General features: G+C 38.3%; 1 protein-coding gene across 1 annotated transcript in view; it reads right to left on the reverse strand.

Annotated features, from left to right (window-relative positions):
- BANK1 (B cell scaffold protein with ankyrin repeats 1) overlaps positions 1 to 24,953 on the reverse strand; it is a gene marked incomplete at its 5' end in the record, with an annotated part of 309,000 nt that overhangs the window by 174,532 nt on the left and 109,515 nt on the right. Inside the window, one exon of the mRNA XM_079774535.1 lies at positions 12,445 to 12,550. Coding sequence (XP_079630661.1) covers positions 12,445 to 12,550 — 106 coding nt within the window. The remainder of the gene's footprint in view (positions 1 to 12,444; positions 12,551 to 24,953) is intronic.

Here is a 24,953-nt window from a genome sequence, read left to right on the forward strand (position 1 = left end):
TGTTCAGTGACTGTATAGAACATAACTACTATAAATAACGAGGATCAACAGCAATTCCAAGCTATCTAGAGGCTCCTTTTTCCTTTTGGAGAGAGAGTTCAAAATAGGTTTCAATTGCAATGCGGCCAGTCATTTTCAAAAGTGCGGTGCCTTCTTTTCTTTCTTCCCCACAGCTAAGGAGGCTCTGAGTACAATCCTGTGGGACTGAAGGAGGAAGCTGTCCCAGTCCAAGCCCATGATTTCTGAGACATTCTCCCTGGCTGTCTCTGTGTTTAGGGCCTACCGTTTTAAAATGCAAACTGGGCATGGTGAGAGCTCACATTGGCAACCACTCTGGAGATAGATAGAGCCTTAATTCTGTCATGTTTATTTTTCTTTATCAGGCTTATTGGGCAAAACAATAGGAAAAATACAGGATGAAAGTGAATCCTTACTCTGTTGTTCTTAGGTAATACAAATATCTTTGAGTGATTTACATCTTTTTAATTTTAATGAAAATTCTGTATTTATGTGGTAACAGTATGTTTAAGATTTGGAAGTTTGTTTAAAGTATAAAACTAGACTCTGGAAGACAGATGTTCTGTATATGCAAATATCTGAATAGTGAACTGACAAGAAGAATGAGGAAAAAAAATGGAGCATGTAAATTCGAGTCCAGAAAAAGTTCATTGTTTACTGAACACCCTAGAAGGTAGAATCCACCATAAAATTAGCAGCAGTAATAGCAAGAGAAAGAGAAAACGAAAAAGGGAAGAAGAAAGAGAAAGGAAAGGAAATGTGATGGCTAATGAGTGGGGTTGAGAGGTAGGGATTTTAGGCACCCAGGTCAGAATGAGCAGGACATGTAAATAGCAGGTTGGCGCTAGACCGTTTGATCTCAGAGAAGGAGTGTTTGAGGACATAATGTGAAATGCCTCCTTATCCAGGGCTGTGGGCCAGGAATAGCCAGAGAGTAATAAGGCAACATACAGAACAAGACTAAGGTAGGCCACAGGCCACATGAACAGCCTGGGAGCTTGGAGACTATGTCTGGGGATAATTTTAGGAAGAAAAGGGTGATGCACAGTTCTTACCAGAACTTCTTGGAATTGACAGCAATTAAGGTTAAATCTCATAGTGTTTGAACACATTTACTTATTATCCACTTTCCACTAGCAAACCCAGACAGTGATGAGGTAATGAAGAGTGGTGCTGCTCCGTAATTAACCAATCCAGCTAGTCGGTGGTTAACCTTCAGTTAAAATAAGAAACCTCTAGAAATTTCAGTCTATACATGTGTGATTATAGTCTGTTCCTCTGTGTTCATTAAAAAATACCTTTTGAAAATTATCAACATTGACTCTGCTGAATCTTAACAGCAAAGGAGCCGAAAACAGAAAGGACGCAGGAAAGAGCCTAGAAAGAGGCAGGAAACCCGGAGAAACAAAAGTGTGGAAACCGGGTAGGCTGGGTTGGGATTAGAGGGCTCGGTACTCTCCTGAAGGTCACATCCTACAGGTGGTAAGCTGTCCACTGGCTTTGATGGAAATCCAAGAAATGTGCACAAGAAGTACTAAATCAACCTATCAGGCAAGTATGCTTGATTTAATTGTGTGGGTTTTTTTTTTAAAGATATATTTTATTGATTTTTTACAGAGAGGAAAATGAAAGGGATAGAGAGTTAGAAACATCGATGAGAGAGAAAAATCGATCAGCTGCCTCCTGCACACCCCCCACTGGGGATGTGCCTGCAACCAAGGTACATGCCCTTGACCAGAATCGAACCTGGGACCCTTTAGTCCACAGGCTGACGCTCTATCCACTGAGCCAAACCGGTTACGGCTTTAATTGTTTTAATTAGTGAGGATTATTCAGCATTTTTTTTAGGGCTTCTTATAGTCTCCAGCACCAGAATTACATTTATCCAATGGAATACTATGTGGGCATAAAAAAGAAGGATCGCTTACTCTTTGTGACAGCATGGATAGACCTGGAGATTACTATGCTAAGAGAAATAAGCCAGTCAGAGAAAGACAAACACCATATGATCTTACTAATATGTGGAAACCAATGAACAAAATAAACTTATGAACAAAATAGGTCCAGAGGCATGGATGCATAGAACAGACTGACAGATCTCAGAGGGTGGGGGAGTGAGGGGTACAGGAAGAGTTCAACCAAAGAACATTTGCATGTATATGCATAGCCTATGGACACAGACAATAGTGTGGTGAAGGCCTGGGGTAGGGATTGGGGGGAGTTGGGTGCTCAGGGGGAGGGAAGTGGACATTTGTAATACTGAAAACAATAAAAAATATTGATTTTGATAATAAGAATGAACTAAGGCAAGGAAAAAAATCTGGGCAGTTCTCTGGGCAATGAAGTAACTGGGTAGAGCTTCAGTTACCTATGGGAGCACCATTTTATGTAATATATAAATAGAATAAAAATGGAATATGAGAATGATTAGGGAAGCCCCTATTTGCAGGATGAATTGGAAAGAAAGATGAACGATGTTACAGAAACCTGCTAGAAAAATCTTTCAGGAAGAAGGACAGATAATTGATGGTCTAAATTAGAGTGGTGGCAAGGAAAGTAAACAAGAAAGAACAGAGATGTCAGACATCTCAAAAGAAAAGTTAAGAGGACGTTGTGATGGACTGTGTAGGCTCTGAAGGAAAGAGCTGGATTTCAGATAACATTCAGGTTCATGACTGTGAAGTTACAAGGTAAAAAGAAAAAGAATATTCATTAGAAAAAATGACAAAGGTTATTGCCATGGAGATGTACAGGTGTGGGTGTTGATAAGGTAGCTGCCAGCAATATAATTGTAAGGGAATAAGTCAAATTAGAAATATGTCTTTGAGTAGAGCATATTGGTTATATACTTAGCTCCTGTATCATTAAATATTGATAATCACCACGGAACACTTGTTTTGTGGAAAAGAAGGCATTCTGATATAGGACCCCAGACAAAGTCCCATTTGCCATATAAGGGAACATTCACATCACAGATTGGGATGTGAATATCTTTAAGGAGTACTTATTTAGCTTCCTACACAAAGCAAGATATGGTAACTCAAAAGGCACTGCATGAAACAGAAAATAGCTCCATCATTCAGGTAATAGCTCCATAATTCAGCCTGTCTTAACACAATAAGCAACATCTACCTTTTTTTTTCACCAAGTATTTATATTATGGACATGGCTCAAATTATATCTGTTACCGCACAATCCACATATCCTCTATCTATAAACTAGAATAGAATGTTTAGGAAGATTTTTCTACCCACTAGATTACAGTTTCTTCATAAACCTATTAACAAGCATTTTTCAAATTGATTGTTGGGGGTCCCAAAAACTGTGTGAGTAAATTACAGTTGTTCAGAGCTGTCAAAGACTGAATATGATAATGGTAAGTGTAATAGTTAATTTTTGTGTCAACTTGGCTAGGCTATGGTGCCTAGTTGTTTAGTAACACACCAGCCTCGCTGTTACTGTGAAGGTATTTTTAGATGTGACTAATATTTATGTCAATAAACTTTGAGTAAAGGAGATTACCCTCGTTTTGCCAGTTGAAGGCCCTAGGAGAAAAGACTAACGCTCACCAAAGAGGAAGGAATTTTGTCTCCAAACTGCCTTTGGACTGAGGACTACAACATCACCTTCTGCTGGAATTCCCAGCCAGCTTGCCTGCCCTGCAGATTATAGAACTTTTCAGAAATGTTAGACATTTGAAGACACTTGGCTAATGGAGTGAAGAAAATGACTATGGGGGTATAGGTAAACCACAACCTATAGGTACAAGACATTAGAGTAAGTTCTTCTATATCTTTGAGTTCCTATCCTTCTCAGAGTATTGCAATGATTCCTTAGTCCTACAGTGACACTACAAAGATCTTCCATAACTGTATGTCAATGGCAGAATCCAGAGATCAAATGAGTCCCTTTAGGATGTGGAAGGAGGTATGTCAAGAAATTCAGAGAGTAAAAGCTGTAGGTTTGAGAATCATTACTTCACAACAACTGCACAAGTTAGAGCGGGTTACTTAAATAGAAACTTACTCAACTTGTTAATCAAAGAGCCCATTTTTATTTTGCGTGTGTGTGGGCATGTGTGCATGGGTATATACGTGAGCCTAACCCATATGTGCATTTTCCTTAGTAAGATGAATGAATATTTCCTGTTATCAGTTACTAATGAACAGTATTTATGCTTTTTTTTTTTTTTTGGTAACCCTATGATGAACTTTAGATGTTTATTACTGTTAATCCTGAAAATCCCATGTCCCAGAGAAGATGAACATATGTGTGCTGGTTATTTGGGCACAGGCAGTTCAGTGCAGCACATTCAGAAGGCGTGTGTGCCAATTTTTCATGCTGCTGATGGCAGATGCCATGGCTAAGAAGTAAAAAATAAAAGACAAACTAGTGACATTATAAATAACTGCCTTATATTCTTACAAATAAGCACCCTTGTTTTTGGAGCCCAAATATCATTATTCTATATCTCCTTCTATCGAGGGCCTTATTGATTTTGCTCTATGGTTAACTTTGTTGCCATTAACTATTTAATTAATGTACCAAATGTGTATAGAGCGCTAGAAACTCTCCTAGCCACTGGGAATCAATCCCTGAACAAAACAGACAGGGCTCCTTCCTAAAAGACATTATTTGCCCATGGAGGCAAATAGGGGATTTGAAGAAAATCATGCACTATGAAAAAAAAAATCACTGTACTTCTAGGATTGCAAAAAATAACACAAAGAGCATCTGAGACAACTTGCCTCTTTAAATTATTCATGAAAGTAGTCATTTAAAATAATTTAGCAGAAATTAATAACCTTCCATCTCCCTGGAAAGCTTCTTCTGATCACCCCTCTTTCTCTGGGCTCCCATGACCCCTGGAGCTCCTGCTCACTGCAATATAGGTCACAGTTGTCCAGGGGTTAGCAATGGGGCCCACAAAATGGGCTCTACCACTGTTTGGGCAAGTAATGTTACTCCCCATGCCTCGTCTTTAAAGTGGAGATTAAAATAGGATCCACCTCAGGACTGTTGTAAGGATTAAAGCATGCCCAGTGCTTACATTTTTCTGGACACAGAGTGCACAAAATCTGAGTGTTCGCTTTTATGAGGAGAGCGCACACTATTTTAGTGGCACTTATTTTTGTGGTTATTGTTTTCACTTCCCTGTTTTGAGTTCCCTCTGAGTGTGTGGGTTGTGTTTTATTTACCTCACATTGCTCTACCTTTCCTCAGTATCTAGAAAAATATTTGTGCTAGCTTACAGTTTCACCAGCAGTATTGTGCATTGCTCCACATCTTTTCTATGTTAAGAATTATGAAGCAATTTATGTTTGCCAGTATGACAGATGTGATACTTTTAATTAATATTATCATTACAAATATAGCTGAACATCTTTTCTTCTGTTACCTTACAATTTCATTTTTCTTCAGTGAATTTCTGTTAAATAGTCCTTATTTCTGTTAGATGCTATTTTTTCTTATTGAATTTTTGGATTTTTTTTCTTTTTTAATATTTATATTCTAGATAGTAACCATTTTTCAGTTTTATATGTTGTATTTACTTACCTGATGGCTTGTCTTTCTTTTTTTTTTAGTTAACCACATAATATGTATAAAAATCTACATGTACACATATACAATGTGTTTTGATGAGGCATTCAAAGTTAATACAAAAATATACATCTGATTATTCTTCTACTTTTCTAGTGCTCACAGATCTCACAGGTAACAGGATTAACAGATCTGGCCAGTACCAAAGACAACTGTAGATGAAGACTTCCCAATCAGGATACTTCGAACACTGAAAAATTTTACTTGTTTTTCTTTTAATATATTTTTTCTTTATTGATTAAGGTATTACATATGTGTCCTTATCACCCCCCCATTGCCCGCCCCCCAACTCATGCCCTCACCCCCCTGGTGTCTGTGTCCATTGGTTAAGCTTATATGCATGCATACAAGTCCTTTGGTTGATCTCTCCCCCTTACCCCCACCCTCCCCTACCTTCCCTCTGAGCTTTGATGGTCTGATCAATGCTTCTCTGTCTCTGGATATGTTTTTGTTCAACAGTTTATGTTGTTCATTATATTCCACAAATGAGTGAGCTCATGTGATATTTATATTTCTCTGACTGGCTTATTTCACTTAGCATAATGCTCTCCAGTTCCATCCATGTTGTTGCAAATGGTAAGAATTCCTTCTTTTTTTACAGCAGCGTAGTATTCCATTGTGTAGATGTACCACAGTTTTTTACTTAAACTGTTTCCAAATCTTAGCTATGGTAAATTGTGCTGCTATGGACATAGGGGTGCATATATCCTTTCTGATTGGTGTTTCTAGTTTCTTGGGCTATATTCCTAGAAGTGGGATCACTGGGTCAAATGGGAGTTCCACTTTTAGTTTTTTGAGGAAACTCCATACTGTTCTTCACAGTGGCTGCACCAATTTATATTCTATCTTATAAAGTCATATGATTAAGTTCACAATAAAACTTGATATCTATTAGAGCTGATCCCTACCTTATTTTTTAAATTATTTTTAATCTCCTTTTTCCTTTATTTGCCTATAATATTTAGGATCAGCTTGTCAAATTTCATTAAAAAAACTCTAAAGAAATTTGAAAATATCTAGCATTGCAGGATAAGTACATACCTGTTTAACTCAGAAATTCTAATGGTAATTATTTCTACTGAGAAATTATCACACATATACATGGGCATTCCTATGAAATAACGTTCATTGTAGGATTAATTGCAATGATAAAAAATCAGAAATACTACCTGTTAATAGAGTATATACTAGCACATATTGTGGTATAATCAAATAACACACTACTATAACTATTTCAAATGAATGACCTAGCGCTACCTATACACATGTACACATATAAAAAATAGTGAGCTGAAGGAAAAAAGGTGTTATACAATTTACATAGAATTTACAAAATTGCACAACAGTATATGAACTGTGGAAACAAACATATAGTAAAGGAATTAAGAACTGCATAGTAATGATCATCAAGAAATTTAAAGTACTAGTTGCTTTTCAAGTGTGTGAAATAACAGGGAAATGTGGAGAAATTGAATGAGATCTGAAATGTTTTATTTCTTAAAAAATGTTGAAGCAAATCATGACAAAATGTTAAGATTTTTTGCAAAGGTAAGTTGTGGGTAAAAGATTGTTCTCTATTTGTCTGTATGATTAAATCATTTGATGATATAAAAAGAGACAACACAATGGCATTTCATTCTCCTCTACTCAGATAGCAAATGGGTTATATTTTCTGTGAAAGTAAAGCTATTACAAATTCAAGATAAACCTTAGACCTACAGTCACTACTATGTATGTATGAATATCTAGTGAATGCTCTACATTTTGTAGACATATTAGGAAATACTAATCTGAGTCAATACTTTCACATGTCACTGGACTGGTGATCGTATGCTGTTCTCTTTCAGATTAATATATTGTTGCCGAATGCATATATGCTTTGACATACTTTTCTAGATGTTGGTGTGGGCTTTTCAAAGCCTGTTCTCCTTTCTGGGTGAAGGTAAATAATCTGCCTCAAAGTAACCTACTTTCCTTTTTCTAAAAACTGCCACATGCAATAATTGAACCAGCAACTATAGCTTCTTTTAAAAACAAATTGAACTATTTATTTTTCCTTTCCAAGACAAGAGATTATCTGCACAACCCAGGCTTTGGAAGGCTTCAAAGATTCATGTACCTTCTGCAGTAACAGGAGACTACTAAAATGGCTTGAAACAACTGTGCTTGGCCACTTGTGCTTTTCTGCCTTGTCGCCATACCAAATTGGGGGCATTGTAACTGATTTCATGCTGACCCAAATCACGTGGGTTTATAAGTAAATCTACAACCAAAATGGAAGTTGATCAAAGTCATACTTACTCTTACTTTAAGGAATGCATTTAGATACATTTTTTTTTTATTTCAGTATCACATGTATCAGTATAAAAAAAAGTGCCTGTTACAATCCCTTATATTGATTTCACAGTCCCTGATGATTCATACACTAGAAAGTTGTGCATGAATTATTTCTATGACTTGTATTCAAAAGTTCTATATTACATTAATATATCAAGTTTATCTGAAAACTTTTTATTATTCTTCCCCCAGGGAGAATGTTTTTCTATGGAAAATTCTTACCAATGGAAAATGTGTTTTAAAATCAATAATGAAGCATTTCAAAGAAAGAGAATATTTATAGCTTTTCTCTGCCACTTCCCACCAACACCCCACCCCCTCCAAATTTGCCTGCCTAGGGTGGAAAAAAAGTCAAATGAGGAAGTTTGTTGACTGGACAGGAATGAAAATGAAAAAGACATAATGCCATGGAATAGCATTTTACATATCTATATAATAAAAGCCTAAGCGACCATTATGGTGGAATGACCAGAACGACAAGTCACTATGATGTGCACTGACCACCAGGGGGCAGACGCTTAACGCAGGACCTGCCTCCTGGTGGTCAGTGTGCTCCCACAGGGGGAGTGCTGATCAGCTTGAAGCCAGGCTCATGGCTGGCAAATGCAGTGGTGGTGGCGGGAGCCTCTCCCACCTCCGTGGCAGCACTAAGGAGCAGTGAGCCAAGTGGTAAGGAGCAGTGAGCAGGCAGGCCGTAAGGAGTGAGGGGTCTCAGACTGCGAGAGGGATGTCCGCCTGTAGACTTAGGCCCATGGGAATGGGCCTAAGCTGGCAGGTGGACATCCCCCAAAGGGTCTCAGACTACAAGAGGGCACAGGCCAGGCTGAGGGACAACCCCCCTCCCCAGTGCACAAATTTTGTGCACCAGACCTCTAGTTATAAATAAAATAACAATAAACCAAACTCATAAATTATTAAAAACAACTTGAAAAAGAAAAGAGGATGGGGCAATAGTAAGATAGACAGTTTTGACTCAAATATCATTTAGTTCCAGACATTTAAAGAACTATACGCATCTGTGAATATGCCAAGGCTCATCCTTAGGGGAGGTCAATGCTCAAGGTCAATTTTTTATGACTACCATCCCTTCATAGTTCCCTAACCTCCAATTTATTTCAGCTAAAATATAGAGTAATTAATTAAAAAACAACAACATTTCACCAAAACATTGAAGAACTGTCCTAAGGTACAGACATCTGAAATTACACCTGGTCATCATTTGCTGAATTTCTCTCTCAGAATGCCTCTAGTGGTATTTCTGTAGAAATTCCTCAACAATTTACCATTTCTTTCCTAAACGTTCTCCTCCCTCAACTAACTTTACTTTATGTATAAAGACATATCAACCCCTATCATAGATTCACCTTGAAAATTATGAAAATGCAAGTGCAAAGTCTTAAAGACCAGGTATTCTGAAGCTGATATTGATGAAAGATTATAGGGTCAAGACAGCCAGCAAAACATGTTCATGTTCATCTTGCATATTTTTATTATGCAATTTGTATCATGTCATTTTGTACTTCAACTAGGAATTAGAGCCCAATGTTATAATAGTCATTTGTTCTTTTATAGGTTTAAAAGCAACTATTATATAGCAATATCCAAATAAGGTTTCTGAGTGGATTACTTAGCTTGTATTGAACTTTCCATTTCTAGCTTCTGCTAAAATGTGACTGATTCATAAAAAAAATTTTGTCAAGTACAAAATAATCATTTAATTCTAGTAATGGTTCAAAATTTTATATACTACTAACTTTCTAACCGTTGCAAAAAGAGAATAATATTTTCTCTATGTCAAAGGTCAGCATGAGGATGGGTTGTTTGGCTGGTCTGTAATACACCGAAGCAACTTGGGGCTGGTAAATTTGCTTGCCAATTAGGATCACCTGGGAAACTTTAAAAAGCACTGAGAGCTGGGACCCGACTCCCCCCGATTCTTCTTGCTATAAGGTGTGGCTTGGCATGGAGACTTGAAAAGGACCACAGTTGATTATACTGTGCAGCCAAGGCTGAGAACCACCTCTGTAAGCCCTTGATGCTCAAGAAGTCTGAGGACTAGCATCAGCTTTTACCTGGGAGCCTGTTGGGAAAGCACAAGCCCAGACTGTGCCCCAGACCTACCGAGTCAGATCCACATTTTCAGGGGCTCTGATGTAACCCATTCAGAATTCTTTTTCTATTAAAATAAGGTACCAAGCTAATCCATCCATTCCAACTCTAAAATTCATATATATATATATATATATATATATATATATATATATATATATATCCTCACCTGAGGATATTTTTTCCATAGGTTTCTAGAGAGAGTGGAAGGGAGGAAGGGAAGAGGAGAGATAGAAACAACAATATAAGAGAGACACATCCATTGGTTGCTTCCCACAGGACACCCCACCAGGGGCAGGGAAACTTGAAATTGAGGTATGTGCCCTTGACTGGGAATTGAACCCGTGACCCTTGGGTCCATGGACCGACATTCCAATCACTGAGTCAAATCGGCCAGGACCCAATTCTAAAATTCTTATTTCACAACCTAAACAACACACTGAGAAGCACTTTTAAATTTATCTAGAATTCTTTACCAATAAAAATGAAAGACTACAACCATTCTATCCTGTTCAACCCTACAATTCTCATTCCACAAACCTATATAAATAAAGTGCTGAGGGAATTCATAAAAATGGTGTCATAACTCCATTTTCTGTTTCCTTTCTTCCTCACTAAAATCCTATCCATCATTTAAGACATAAGTAAAATAAAACCTCCTTTAGGAAGCAGGTCCTGAACAATAAGGTATATTTTCTCTAAAATTCTATCATCAATATCATGAGTTCCACAAAGTTTAGCACATTATTTCTTTCTGTTATAACATATATTATCTCACTTCTCCAATTAAATTATGTGCTTTCAATGAGGAATTATGTCATGTTCCTTTTCCATCCTAATCTAATCTAGGTAAAGTATACATAGTTAAAATATATGCATTGCTGCCCCAAAGCCTGCCAGCCTGAAGACAGAAATGCTTGGAGTAGACAGGGGCCCTACAGAAAAAAATCCTCTGCTCATTAGTCCTTAATATGCCTATAGTAGAACTTTCATATTCTTTAGCTCCACTCCTGTTTTACTCAACATTCCATCTCTATCACAGTGTTTGGCACATACTGGGCATATATGTAAGTGCACTATGGAAAGTATGTCAACAAACAATGCAAGAACAATTTTGAATATATACTACTGAGCTCATGATATCATTTAGAAGTGTGTGTTTTGGTAGTACATCCTAAATATACTTTCTTGATACACACACACACACACACACACACACACACACGCATTATTTTCATCATACATATAATACATAGTCTTTAGAAAATACAGATTAAGTAAAATTTAAAAAAAAATGTAATCCCGGAAATTTTACAACCTCAAACACAACTAATGCTAACAGGTGCATGTCTGTCCAGATCAACAATTTATAGATATAAACATATATGTTATTAAACATATGTACCTTTTATTTTTATTTGTTTTTTAAATGTTTCTACTGACTCTAGAGAGAGAGAACAGGAGAGGGGGAGAGAGAGAAAAAAACTACGAGAGCTAAACATTGGTCAACTGTCTCCTGCATGCCCCCTGCTGGAGACAGTTGACCAACTTGGGAATTGAATGGGTGACATTTCAGTGCATGGGACAAAGCTCAACCAACTGAGCTATACCGCCCAGGGAAAACATATGTACTTTTTTTAAGATGATTGCATTTTACTGCTATATACGCTACTTTTATTGAATTAAGTATATATGAAAGCATCATTCCAGCCAGCCTATTAATTTAAAATAAAATTTTTAAAAATATATATTTTTATTGATTTCAGAGAGGAAGAGAGATAGAAACTTCAATGATGAGTGAGAATCATTGATGGGTTGCCTCTTGCATGCCCCACACTGGGAATCGAGCCGCAACCAGGGCATGTGCCCTGACCGGGAATCACACCATGGAATCAAACTCTGACCTCCAGGTTCATAGGTTGACACTCAACCCCTGAGCCACATCAGCCAGGCAAAATAAAATTTATTTCTTACAGTTGCTTTAATGAATGCACCAAAAATCATTTAATTAATTATCTATCTTGTGAAGATTAAGTTACTTCCATTTTTTGTAATTATATACAATGTTGTAATTGTTGATGAACAGTCTCTATCATAAGTGTACTTTGTGAAATATTTCCTTAGCATAAAAATCTAGAAAGTAGATTTACTGTTTTTTGTTTTTTTTATGCACATTTTAGAGCTTGTGATAAAAAAAAATAATTGCCAAATTGACCTTCAGAAGTTTTGTAATAGTGTGCTCTCTCACAAAGTGATGGGAATTTTCTAAAATATCTGATCAGCAATTCAAATATATTCTTAGCTATAAAATTTACTACCAACTGACATACACTGAAGTATGACATTAAAAAATAATTGATGCAATTGTGAAGTACTCACATTCTTTTTGAGGGTAGATTTCAGTTTGAAGAGATTGGAACTTATAATTTGGTATCTCTTGTTTGAATATGGATGTCAGAATATCATCAAGTTCTTCCATGTCATTCTGTTTTCAAATGAAAAGGACATATAGTTCAGTTATTCACATAGAAACTCATCTTAGTGCAATATAATAATAAATTATTAGTTGGAGTAAATACCGAGTAATCTTCAATAATACTGTTACCATTTTTAAAGACTCATACAAAACATTAGGGTTTGACTAAAAAACAATTATTATGGTAATAGAAAAATAGATGCAAGAAACAAGTCTTTGCTTTTGGATGAGCAACTTTACTTAAATACTTATTAATTACAAAAGAACATTATAGCATGTCAATAATAACACTGAAATTGTTTTAATTAAATTTTGTAAAATATATGATCTATCTATATAAAGAGCCAGGGTCCGTAACGTCCAAAATGACCGAACAGATGACCGAACACTGGAAGTCAGTCCTGCAATCAGCACTGTAGGTACCATGGCAACCCAGCACTGACTGCTGAGGGGGCTGCAGATCAGGCCTGGAGAGAGGCCAGGAGAGAGAAGTAGGGTCTGATCCACAGCCCCCGTGGCAGTCAGTGCTGGGTTGGCGCTGCGGAAGTCAGTCCTACAGTCAGTGCTGGGTTGCCTTAGTGACCCAGCACTGACTTCTGCCACTGCAGGCACAGAAACCCAGTGCTGACTGCCAAATGGGCTGTGGATCAGGCCTGGGGACAGGCCTGGAGAGAGAAACAGGGTCTGATCCGCAGCCTCTGTGGTAGCTATTGATTAGCCCTTGCCTCTCTTTCTCTCTGGGCCTTGCCAGCAGCCACAGGGGCTGCTAATCAGCCCTGCCTCTCTGATCAGGCCCTGAGATAGCCCTGGAGACACTGACTGGCATAGAAACCAACCAATCAGAACCTAATCTGGGTGAACTGCGAAGGCAGAACCTAAGGTGGGGGCTGAAGAGGGGGTTTAAGGGCAACAGCTGTTTGGTATAAGGTGTAAGAAAGTGGTTCAATTTTTTTAATGACCAGTTTGGCAGCATAGTGCATATGGCTGGCTATCAGTCCAGATATAGGGATTATGTATTTTTGTCTGCCAAGAGCATCTCCTGCTGCTGAAAAAGGCTTCTCCTCTCCTCCCCCCCATTTAAGCAATCCTATCCTATATAATCTATCTTTACTAATAAAAGGGTAATGTGCTAATTAGACCAGGTTGACCAGCCATCTTCTGGACGTTCAACTTCCTTCTGGACAAAGCCATAGTGGTGTGGGCCGAAGCAGAGACAGTTAGGGGCGAGATCAGGCCAGCAGGGGAGGGCAGTTGGGGGCGAGATCAGGCCTGCAGAGCAGAGGCAGTTAGGGGCAATCAGGCTGGCAGGGGAGAGCAGTTAGGGGCGAGATCAGGCCAGCAGGGGAGGGCTGTTGGGAGAGAGATCAGGCCGGCAGGGGAGGGCAGTTGGGGGCAAGATCAGGCCAGCAGGGGAGGGCAGTTGGGGGTGAGATCGGCCTGGCAGGGGAGGGCAGTTGGGGGTGAGATCGGCCTGGCAGGGGAGGGCAGTTAGGGGTGATCAGGTCAGCAGGGGAGAGCAGTTAGGGACAAGATCAGGCCAACTGTTAGGGACAAGATCAGGCCAGCAGGAGAGGGCAGTTGGGGGCGAGATCAGGTCAGCAGGGGAGGGCCGTTGTGGGAGATCAGGAAGACAGGTAGAGGGGTTAGGGGCGATTAGGCAGGCAGACAGGAGAGCGGTTAGGGGCCAGCAGTCCCAGATTGCAAGAGGGACGTCCGACTGCTGGTTTAGGCATGATCTCACAGAGATCCCCCAAGAGGTCCCAGATTGTAGAGGGTGCAGGCTGGACTGAAGGAACCCCCCACATCCCATGCATGAATTTCGTGCACTGGGCAACTAGTGTTTAATAAAATAATAAAATAATGACTCTGGTTCTTCAACTTAAGGGTTAGAAATGGGATAGGATTATTTTATTTCTGTGAAAAGGAAAAGAAAATATGCATCTCAGCTTTTTTTTTTCTCTTTCAACTATAGAGTAACTATATGTCTACTTTATTTCCCTAATTTTGGAGGAGGCAAGTAGAACTTAACTGTTCTCCTATTGATGGCATAGCCTATTACAAAGACCAGCATCTTTTAAAATTGTGTTTTGTGAAGCTTTTGATGGAACCAAATTGACTTGAGACATAGATGGTTGTAGCCGAAGAGATAGGCCAATGAAACAAAGCCATTGGTGGGGAGAGGATTATGGAACAAAAGTTCCTAATTAAGATTTTTGAAATGATTTCCAAATAAAATTAGACATATTGCCAATACATAGTCTCATAAATTAAATGGCTGGATTGAACAAACAGACACTTGTGTTACTCTATTTCCTCATTTTTCAGTAATCTGAGTGCCTCAAATAGTCCAGTGACTTAGGGCTAACTGTATTTTCTAAGTTCTGCTGGGAGAGGCCTTGCTGGGAGAGGCCTTGCTGTGGTGAGCACATCTTTAAGACATAAAAATGTCAAATCACTATGTTTTACACCTAAAAATAATATAATATTTTGTGCCAAGAATTGTTCGTTAAAAATAGAAGTTGGGGAGGGAATGTAAGTCCTTTTCTCAATCTATAGCTATATAGTATAGAGAAAAACCCAATATTAATCTATTTACTGCTGTGGGCTATGTGGAGCTCTTAGCACTGAGAGAGAGGGGGAGAGAGAGAGAGAGAGAGAGAGAGAGAGAGAGAGAGAGAGAGAGAGAGAGAGAGAGAGAACAGCAAGCTCTGCCTTCAAGGAATTCACAGCCATATAATTACATATGGGCATCACATTGAGTTCTGGGTACTATGATAGAAAGTCACTATGGGTTAGAAGCAGAGTGGGCAAAAGGTAGATGGCTCAATTCCACAAAAAAAGAAATGACCAGGAAAGACTGTATGGAGCAGATGCATACAAGGAACATTCTGGATTAACTGAACAAATTGCTTAAAGGCATGGATGAATCATGAATCATGACCCGGTTATGTATTTTTGGAATTTATATAAGACTATAGTAGAATGAGAGAGAAGAAAGAAGTAGGCATTTCAAAAGGTACCTGGATATAAAACTTAATAATTCATACTATAAACATTGAGAAGTTTAGGGCCTATATGTTTGACATGGAAATGTTTATTATTTGGATTAAATCAAGTTTATTTAAGTTGCAGCATTATTATGAGCACTTATGTGGCTGAATATTGATATTGAATGAAACCTATTTTATAAATAAAGATGTGAAACTTTTATATTAGCAATAATTACCCTTTTTTAAATTGAGATATAATAGGCATATAACATTTTTGGTTGTAGATGTACAATGTAATGATTCAGTGGTAGTATATATTGATTTATTGAAATGACCACCACAATAGGTATAGTTAACACCCATCACCATACATAATTAAATTTTTTTCTTGTAGTGAGAATTTTTTTACATTTTTAGCAACTTTCAATTATGCAGTAAAATATCATTAACTATGGTCACCATGATGTGCATTACATCCCTATGACTTTATTTTATAATTGAAAATTTGTACCTTTCAACCACCTTTATTCATTTCTCCCAATCCCAACCCTAGCTTCAGGGTACCACCAACCTGTTCTCTTTATCTATGAGCTCAGTTTTTGTTTTAGATTCCACATATGAGCTCCAATAGTATTTGTCTTTGTCTAACTTATTTCACTTAGAATAATGTCCTCAAGTTCCATACATGTTATCACAAATGTCAAGATTTTATTTTTTTTCTTTCCTCATGTTTATTTTTTATTTATTTTTTAAATGTCATTTTATTTATTTTTTTTACTTTTTTTTATTGGTCAAGGTATTACATAAGTGTCCTTAACCCTCCATTGCCTCCCCCACATCCCCCACTCATGCCCTCAACCCCCTCTTGTCTGTGTCCATTGATTAGGCTTATATGCATGCATACAAGTCCTTTGGTTGATCTCTCCCCCTTAACCCACCCTCTCCTACCTTCCCTCTGAGGTTTGATGGTCTTATCGATGCTTCTCTGTCTCTGGATCAGTTTTTTTTTTGTTTTTTTTTTAATATATTTTATTCATTTTTTACAGAGAGGAAGAGAGAGGGATAGTTAGAAACATCGATGAGAGAGAAACATCGATCAGCTGCCTCTTGCACACTCCCCACTGGGGATGTGCCCGCAACCAAGGTACATGCCCTTGACCGGAATCGAACCTGGGACCCTTGAGTCCGCAGGCCGACGCTCTATCCACTGAGCCAAACTGGTTTCGGCTGTCTCTGGATCAGTTTATGTTGTTCATTATACACCATAAATGAGAGAGATCACGTGATATTTATCTTTCTCTGACTGGCTTATTTCTATTAGCATAATGCTCTCCAGTTCCATCCATGCTGTTTCAAATGGTAAGAATTCCTTCTTTTTTACCACAGCATAGTATTCCATTGTGTAGATATACCACAGTTTTTTTTGTTTTGTTTTGTTTTTAAATATATTTTATTGATTACTTACAGAGAGGAAGAGAGAGGGACAGAGAGCTAGAAACATCGATGAGAGAGAAACATCAACCAGCTGCCTCCTGCACCCCCCCCCCACTGGGGATGTGCCCGCAACCAAGGTACATGCCCTTGACCGGAATCGAACCCGGGACCCCCCAGTACGCAGGCTGACGCTCTATCCACTGAGCCAAACTGGTTTCGGCTACCACAGTTTTTTAACCCACTCATCTGCTGATGGGCACTTAGGCTGTTTTTAATCTTTTCGTGGGTAAATAATATTCCATTATCTACATATGTCACATTGTCTTTTTCCATTCACCCATAGATGGACACAGGCTCTTTCCATGTCCTGGTTATTGTAAAAAAAAAATGCTACAATGGAGGTGCATATATCTTTTCCAGTTAGTGTTTTCATTTTCTTCAGATCAATACCCAGAAGTGGAATTAATGGATTATATACTTAGTTCTATTTTAATATTTTGGGGAACCTCCATACTGTTTCCCATAGTGGTTGCACCAATTTACATTCCCACCAACAATGCATAAGGGTTCCATTTTCTTCACATCCTTGCCAATATTTGTTATTTCTAATATTTCTGATAATTTCAATCCTAAAAGGTATATGATTATATCTCATTGTGGTTACCCTTTTAATCTTTTCTGGAAGTCTTTGATAGGAGCAATGGAGCAAAACATTGTTAGCAATATTTTTGCATTTTCTTTACACTAAAGCTCAAAAGAATACATTGTAGCTGTCTGAGATGAAGCGGGAAATTAAGAAAACATGAAAATAATAATACCAGTTTGTACTTTTTTCTCTAAATTTGTGTCAATGGTCACAAGAGTTCTGCATAGTCTATTACCTAGCTGGTAATTTTACATACAGAGATAAACTTGCTATTTCTTTCCAAAACTAATAAGATTTAGTAGGTATAGATTGGTGTGCCATAGAGTTGCTACACTCATAAATAAGTTAGTCATAAGATAACCTCTGGGATCACTACCAGCTCTGAGATTCTGAGACACAGATGAGAATTCAAGGAGCAAGAGTTCCAACTAAAAATGGAGGTACCATGATACTTCAATATGAGAAATGCAATAGCATTGAATTAAAGAAATGAAATAGCAGTGTCCTCGGAAGAAAAGGTCCTTACAATGTAGATGAAGACATTTTATTAATTAGGAAATAATACAGATATTTTACAATATTCTAGCCTAGCATAACTAGTTGAATCACTTCTATTTTAATTTCATAATCATATTACTAGTGTTATGCTTGCATATAAATAAATAGCATAGAACACAAAAAATAATCCCCAAATTATTTCTCTCTAGAAAATATCCTAACTTGAAAACTCTGATTTGAGTAGTTATGCTATATTAATATTAAGTAGACATCAGAGCAAAGAAAATTACCAGAGTGAGAAAGGAACATTATGTAATGATAAAAGAGTCAATCCACCAAGAAGACAGAGTAATCCTAAATGTGTATGCAAAAAAGCTTAAAATATGTGAGATAAAGATGAACAGAATTGATAGGAGAAATAGATAAATCTATAGCTATAGTTAAATACCCCTCTTTCAAAATTGATAGAAATAGTGGACAGAAAGTCAACAAGAATATAGAAAAACTCAAACACTATATCTCATTTTCCAATGATCTAACCAACAAGGATCTAATTAACAGAACATTCCATTCAGCAACAGCAGATTACACATTCTCACCATAGAAATAGCAATGAGGAAGAGAAACACAGATCAGCTGCTTCCTGCACATCCCCTACTGGGGATTGAGCTCACAACCCAGGCATGTGCCCTGACCAGGAATCCATCCAGTGACCTCTTGGTTCATGGGTCCATGCTCAACCACTGAGCCACAACAGCTGGGCAAGGAGATGATTATTTTAAAGGATTATTTTAAAGATCAAGAAAATTGACAAACCTCTAGCAAGATTGATCATAAAACAAAGGTACAAATGACAGATGTCACAAATGAAACAGGAGATATCACTGCACACCCTGCAGACATAAAAAGGATAATAAGGGAGTACTGTGGACCACTCTATACACATCAATTTGACAAGTTAGATTAAATGAACCAATTCCTTAAAAGGTACATACTACCAAACAAGGTCTTTCTCTATTATTTCTTACAAATACATGTAAATCTACAATTTCTATTAAGTAAGAGTTTAACTGAATATAAACAAACCAGAAAAAAAAAAGATATTCATTACGCAAAGTTGAAGTCCTTAAGATAAATAGCTATTTACATTGACCCCTTCAAAGTCTAATTTGTTTCTTTCTTGGATGAGGAGTGTGAAGGCTGCTTGAGTAGGAAGGCATTGAGAGACTTTAAAAGAACTTTAGGGCAATTTTTTTTTCACTTGGATTATTGCTTTTTTACTTAGTTTTCAAACAATTCTCAGTGAATATAATTCTTTTTTATTCTTTGTTTTAGCTAGTGTGATCCAGGAACAATGAGGAAAATAGTGTAGGAATAAGTGGGAAGGAAGTAGAATGTTTCTAGGACCTCATTTGAAGAGATTTTCTGTTCTTTAACTATTTAGTCATTTAAAATCAATTGAGATTTGAGGTTCAAAAGTAGAAAAATGGCATTTCTGTGCTCTAATTTTCTTTTTTTATTGATTAAGGTATTAAAATGTGTGGTTATCTCCCCATGGCCCCCCCACCCCCCAATCCTGCCATCACCCTCACCCTGCTGTTGTCTGTGTCCATTGGTTAGGCTTATATGCATGCATACAAGTCTCTTGGTTGATCTCTCCCCCTTACCCCTACCCTCCCTAACCTTCCCTCTGAGGTTTGAGCATTTGATCAATGCTTCTCTGTCTCTGGACCTTTTTTGTTCATCGGTTTATGTTGTTCATTATAATCCACAAATGAGTGAGATCATGTCATATTTATCTTTCACTGACTGGCTTATTTCACTTAGCATAATGCTCTCCAGCTCCATCCATGCTGTTGCAAATGGTAGTTTAATGTAAATAGTTGGTAGATACCTCAGATCTTTGGAATGGTGTGAAAGGTAAAATTAATGTATACAATGAACTAGACTCAAAGAGTTTTGGTCGAGAATATGTTTGTATATTTTCAGAAAACAACTCCGAGACCATGTGGATTCTGGCAACAGAGAGGAATTGACAGGAGTGCTCCAGCCATGAAGACAGAAGAGAAACAGTCCAGAGATGGAAGACGCTGACAATGCCTTGCCATACTAGCAGTCAGCAGATGTGCGTTACTACAGATTGCCCAGGACCAAACCAGAAAGGATCGGACCTGCATTACCACCATTTGTCCACCATCCAGAACTGAAATATCATTGCTTTTATGTATACATAAAGAACTGTTGGACATAGAAATTGGGACTCAAAAGAACTGTTGGCCCAGAAAGAAACTCACTAGAGACTGATTCATTTGCCTCTCAGCATAACCATTATTGCTTGTCTCATTTTCGGTTCCTATAAGTGTATTCCTAGTATCACATGAGCTCACCCATCTAGGGGAAAAGATGAACAACATAGACTGAAGAACAAGAACAGCATCGATCAGACTGTCAGACCTCAGAGGGAAGGTAGGGGAGGGTGGGGATAAGGGAGATAGATCAACCAAAGCACTTGTGTGCTTGCATATGAGCCTAACCAGTGATCACGGACAACAGGGGGGTGGGGGCATGCATGTGGAGGGGTTTGGGATGGGAATGGGGGAGGGGAGATTTAAGGACAAATATGTGATACCTTAATCAATGAAGTAATTAAAAAAAAACAGCATCCATCTTATATGAAAACTGCTGTTTGAAATTTTAACCCTGCTAATTGCCTTCTGTAAATTCTTTCTTGCTAAGACTACTCCCACTTCAGTAAGGCCATTAAACTTTCCTCAGACAAGGTCATCAGTGCTGGCGCCAGACTAGGCCTCTGGTTGAGGTCTCAAGGCCCAGCACATACGGGCTCTTTAAGAACTTGAAAAAGGGGCCTGAAACACTCCATATTTGGGAGACAAAGAAGGTAAAATCATATAAATAGGGAAAATTCCTGCATGTTGGGGCCCAGAATTTGAGAGACATTTTCCTCTGGACCCGCGCGTAATAAATGTAACTCCATCTCTCTGGTATTGCTTTGTTCTTCTTCGGTTTTCTGTAACATAAGTAGTAATAATAACTACCACATATAGGGCACTTATAATGTGCTAGGTTTTATATAATTTTCATAACATTTCTACAAGATAGATTTTTTTAATGTCTGTTTTTATAGAAGTGATAATTTGGGCCCCCCAAAATCAATAACACTCCAAATGGCAGAGCTATGTAGTAGAATAAGAATTTTAACTTATGCCTTCACATTCTAAATAAATTGCATTTTATACCACATTCTAGTCATAGAAGGAAAAATAAAATCTGAAGTATAATTTGAGTAAAGTAAAAAATAAATTATATCCCCATGGTTTCACGATGGACATCACATTCTTGTTTAGGCATACCTAGAGGGGGGACACAGAAGGTGTCTATTGCCAACCATATCTATTCTTTTGTGTGTTTTTTTAATTGGAAAAACAAAAGCTCTAAAGTTGTCCCTTTGGCTAAAATTCTCTAATGTAGCCACTCTAGCTTCACAGGTTTAAAATGTGAAAATTTGGCTTTCCCAGGTTTAATAGCAAAGATGTCAAGCAAAGGAGGTTTTAACATTGATGGTGGGTGAAGAAACCTATAAAGTTGGCTACAGAATATTAGTTTTAAAAATCGGTTGGAGGAAGACAATAATAGAGTTTTGATTAACAACAGAAACAACTTCAGTGACATAACCATAGAAGGCTTGTGAAATATTCATCATAGGAGACAACATTTATGAAATAGTTGCAGCATTTTATACTTTACCTTCAGATATCTAAAAGGGAAGTCAGTAGTTGAGCTGAAAACATCTAGTTCTTATTATAACAAATTGCTATACTGTTTAAGTTTCAGTAGTAAAAAAAACACAAAGGTCACTTTATTTATTCTATTGTTCATAATGTGTGCTGTGAAAGGAAGCCAAAATAGCCATTTAAAGGGGAATGTGATAAACAGTGTACATAACATATCTTAAACAAAATTTCCCACTGAAGCTTGCAAAGAAAATGATAGGTAAAAGAGCGAAGCAAATGCTTGTTAGAATTATGGAAAGCCCTTTTCTCTTTGCCTTTTTTCTTTTTACGTTGTGAGTCCAAGGAGTTGATTTAAAAGAGTAATCTAAATAAATGAATACAATTTTATCTTTTGTCAAATTTATTTTTCTATGTTTTGAGTGAGTCAGTTCTTAGAATTTCAACATATTAGTGATGACATATGCAAAAATAAATATAAAAATATAAAAAAACACAATTTAAGGCTACCTTTATATATTGTTATTGATTCATATTGTTGTAGAATCTCTTTCAATAACTTAAAAGTTATATTCTAACAAGAAGAAAATATATTTTGAGATCTGAGAAGCCTGTATGGAAATGTCTGCTCCAGGACTGACTACTTATCCTATCTAATAATAGAGTAATATGCAAATTAGACGTCACTCCGCGACAAAAATGGCGGCCCCCATACCCACAAGATGGCGGCGCCCAGTCCCCTCAGCCCCGCTGCTGGAGTGTCTGGCCTGTCCCACCAGCAAACAGAGCACTGAGAGCAGGGCATGGTTGCTTCCTTAGTGCTGTGGCAGCGGGAAGCCGCCAGGCCCTGCACACACGGAGCCGGTGGAGGAGCAGGGCATGGCATCTTCCCGATGGTCACCGCGGCGATCGGGAAGCCGCCAGGCCCTGCACACACAGAGCCGGTGGAGGAGCAGGGCCTGTCGCCAGGGCGATCGGGAAGACACCAGGCCCTGCGCACACGGAGCAGGTGGAGGAGCAGGGCCTGTCGCCAGGGTGATCGGGAAGATGCCAGGCCCTGCGCACACAGAGCCAGTGGAGGAGCAGGGCATGGTGTCTTCCTGATGACCGCCGAGGCGATCGGGAAGACTCCAGTGCCAGCAGAGCAGGGCATGGCGGCTTCCTGATCTCGGCAGCCGGGAAGCTGCCAGGCCCTGCAAAGCCGGGCATGGTGGCTTCCTTAGTGGGGCAGTGGCAGGGAAGTCCCCAGACATGGCAGACAGAGCCCAGACAGCAGGGCTTGGGGGCTTCCTTAGTGTGTCCGTGTCTGGGAAGCCCCCAGGCCCGGCAGACAGAGCACACTGCAGGGCATTGGGGCTTCCTTCACATGGCACATGGCAGCAGCAGGCAGAGAGCGGACAGCAGGGCATGGGGGCTTTATCTCCATGGCTGCAGGGAAACCTCCAGGCCCCGCAGAGAGCAGAGAACCATGGGGAGTGGGCCTAAGCCATCAGTAGGATATCCTCTGAGAGCTCCTGGATTGTAAAGGGTGCAGGTTGGGCTGAGGGACCCCCGTGCATGAATTTCGTGCACCAGGCCTCTAGTAGATCTTAATAATACTTATCACAAAATTGCATAGAGTTTAAATTAAAATATATGTAAATCTCCAGTAAATATTAATTTTCTTTTCTCTAAATACTATGATGTGATCTCTCAGATATAACAACACATGGAAATAATAATTGTGATTCAGAAAAGTACACAAGTCTATCAATGAGAAGACTTGGTCCTTAAACTTATTTTTGCAGCAACTGAACAAATAAATTAGTTTTCTTTTTCTTTCTAAATTCTTTAATTAAATAACATATCTTTTAAATTATTTTGAATGTAGGTTTTGCTATTGTAATACAGAGACCAAAAATGCCAGTGGCTTAAACTAAGATAGACATCTATTTATCTTTAACATAAAAACCTGGAATTCAGCAAACCTGGAATTCGACATGGTAGTTCCCTGGTTAGGAGATCAAGGCTCTATTTTGTTTTGTTACTATATGTCATCCTCATGTTCCTAGATGTTTTATCCATCATTCCCTTGTTGGCACTGCAGCCAAAGTAAAAAGTCAGTGAGGGGGAGAGCATGACTCCTACCCCTCTTTTAAGGACGTGATCAGAAATGTGCACATATCACTTCCAGTGACATGCTGTTGGCTACTAGTTCTGTAGCTATACCCAGCTGCAAGAGAATCAGGAAGTGTAATATCTATGTGAGCAGTCATATGTCCAGATAAAAATTATGTTATTATGTAAGAAAGAAAAAATAAATACCGGGGGACAACCTGCAGTTTCTGCCATCCCAGTCAATCATGCAAATGTATAAACATCATAATTTATATAAAGGCAATCTGATAAGTTTTTTAAATAAACTTTTAGATTGTTTACTAACACTTGATTGTGCTGAATTTTTCAACATTGACCCCCTGTAAATAATGTCAAAGTCTCAAAACTTTAATTTGATTAAACTTGAATAGATTCATTAATGGGGATATTTAATGACCATATTGATGAAATACAAAAAGCCAAAGTTTTCTATTGTGGACATTAGATAGAGTCATCATAAGCAGCATCTCTTATCTTACCCTTGCCTCCCTTTAGCAATCATTTTGTAACAACCTACTGTTAAATATGAAATAAGACAAGATTTAAAACAAATATAGCACTAACACATACAGAGAAATGTCTTTTTTAAAAAGCTTCTCAAGCTTCTCTTGTGCCATGATTGAAAAAAAAAAAATTCTGGAATTATTCTACTGGATTGTTTTAGGCTCTAGTCTCCAAGCTATACAACCCAGAATTGGTCTCATCATTTCCTCTTTCCGAGTTTTTTCCTTTGTTGTCCTCCCTTTGCCTTGCTCGTTCTACAGCAATCAGAAGCAGCACTGCTTCAGCCAACATTCCAGTAACCTTCTCGAACAGGGCTGTTGGAACAAGGGGCTCTGGTGGGTGGGCCACTTGCGTTGGGTGGCAAACAATGTATACATTTCTTTCCCTTTGTCATTATTTCATCCAATGAAATATGTATTGAGTAGCTACGTACATCTCTGTCAGTGTACCAGGTT

The sequence above is a fragment of the Cnephaeus nilssonii genome (genome assembly GCF_951640355.1).
Source record: "Cnephaeus nilssonii genome assembly, chromosome: 1".
NCBI classification, from domain to species: domain Eukaryota; kingdom Metazoa; phylum Chordata; class Mammalia; order Chiroptera; family Vespertilionidae; genus Cnephaeus; species Cnephaeus nilssonii.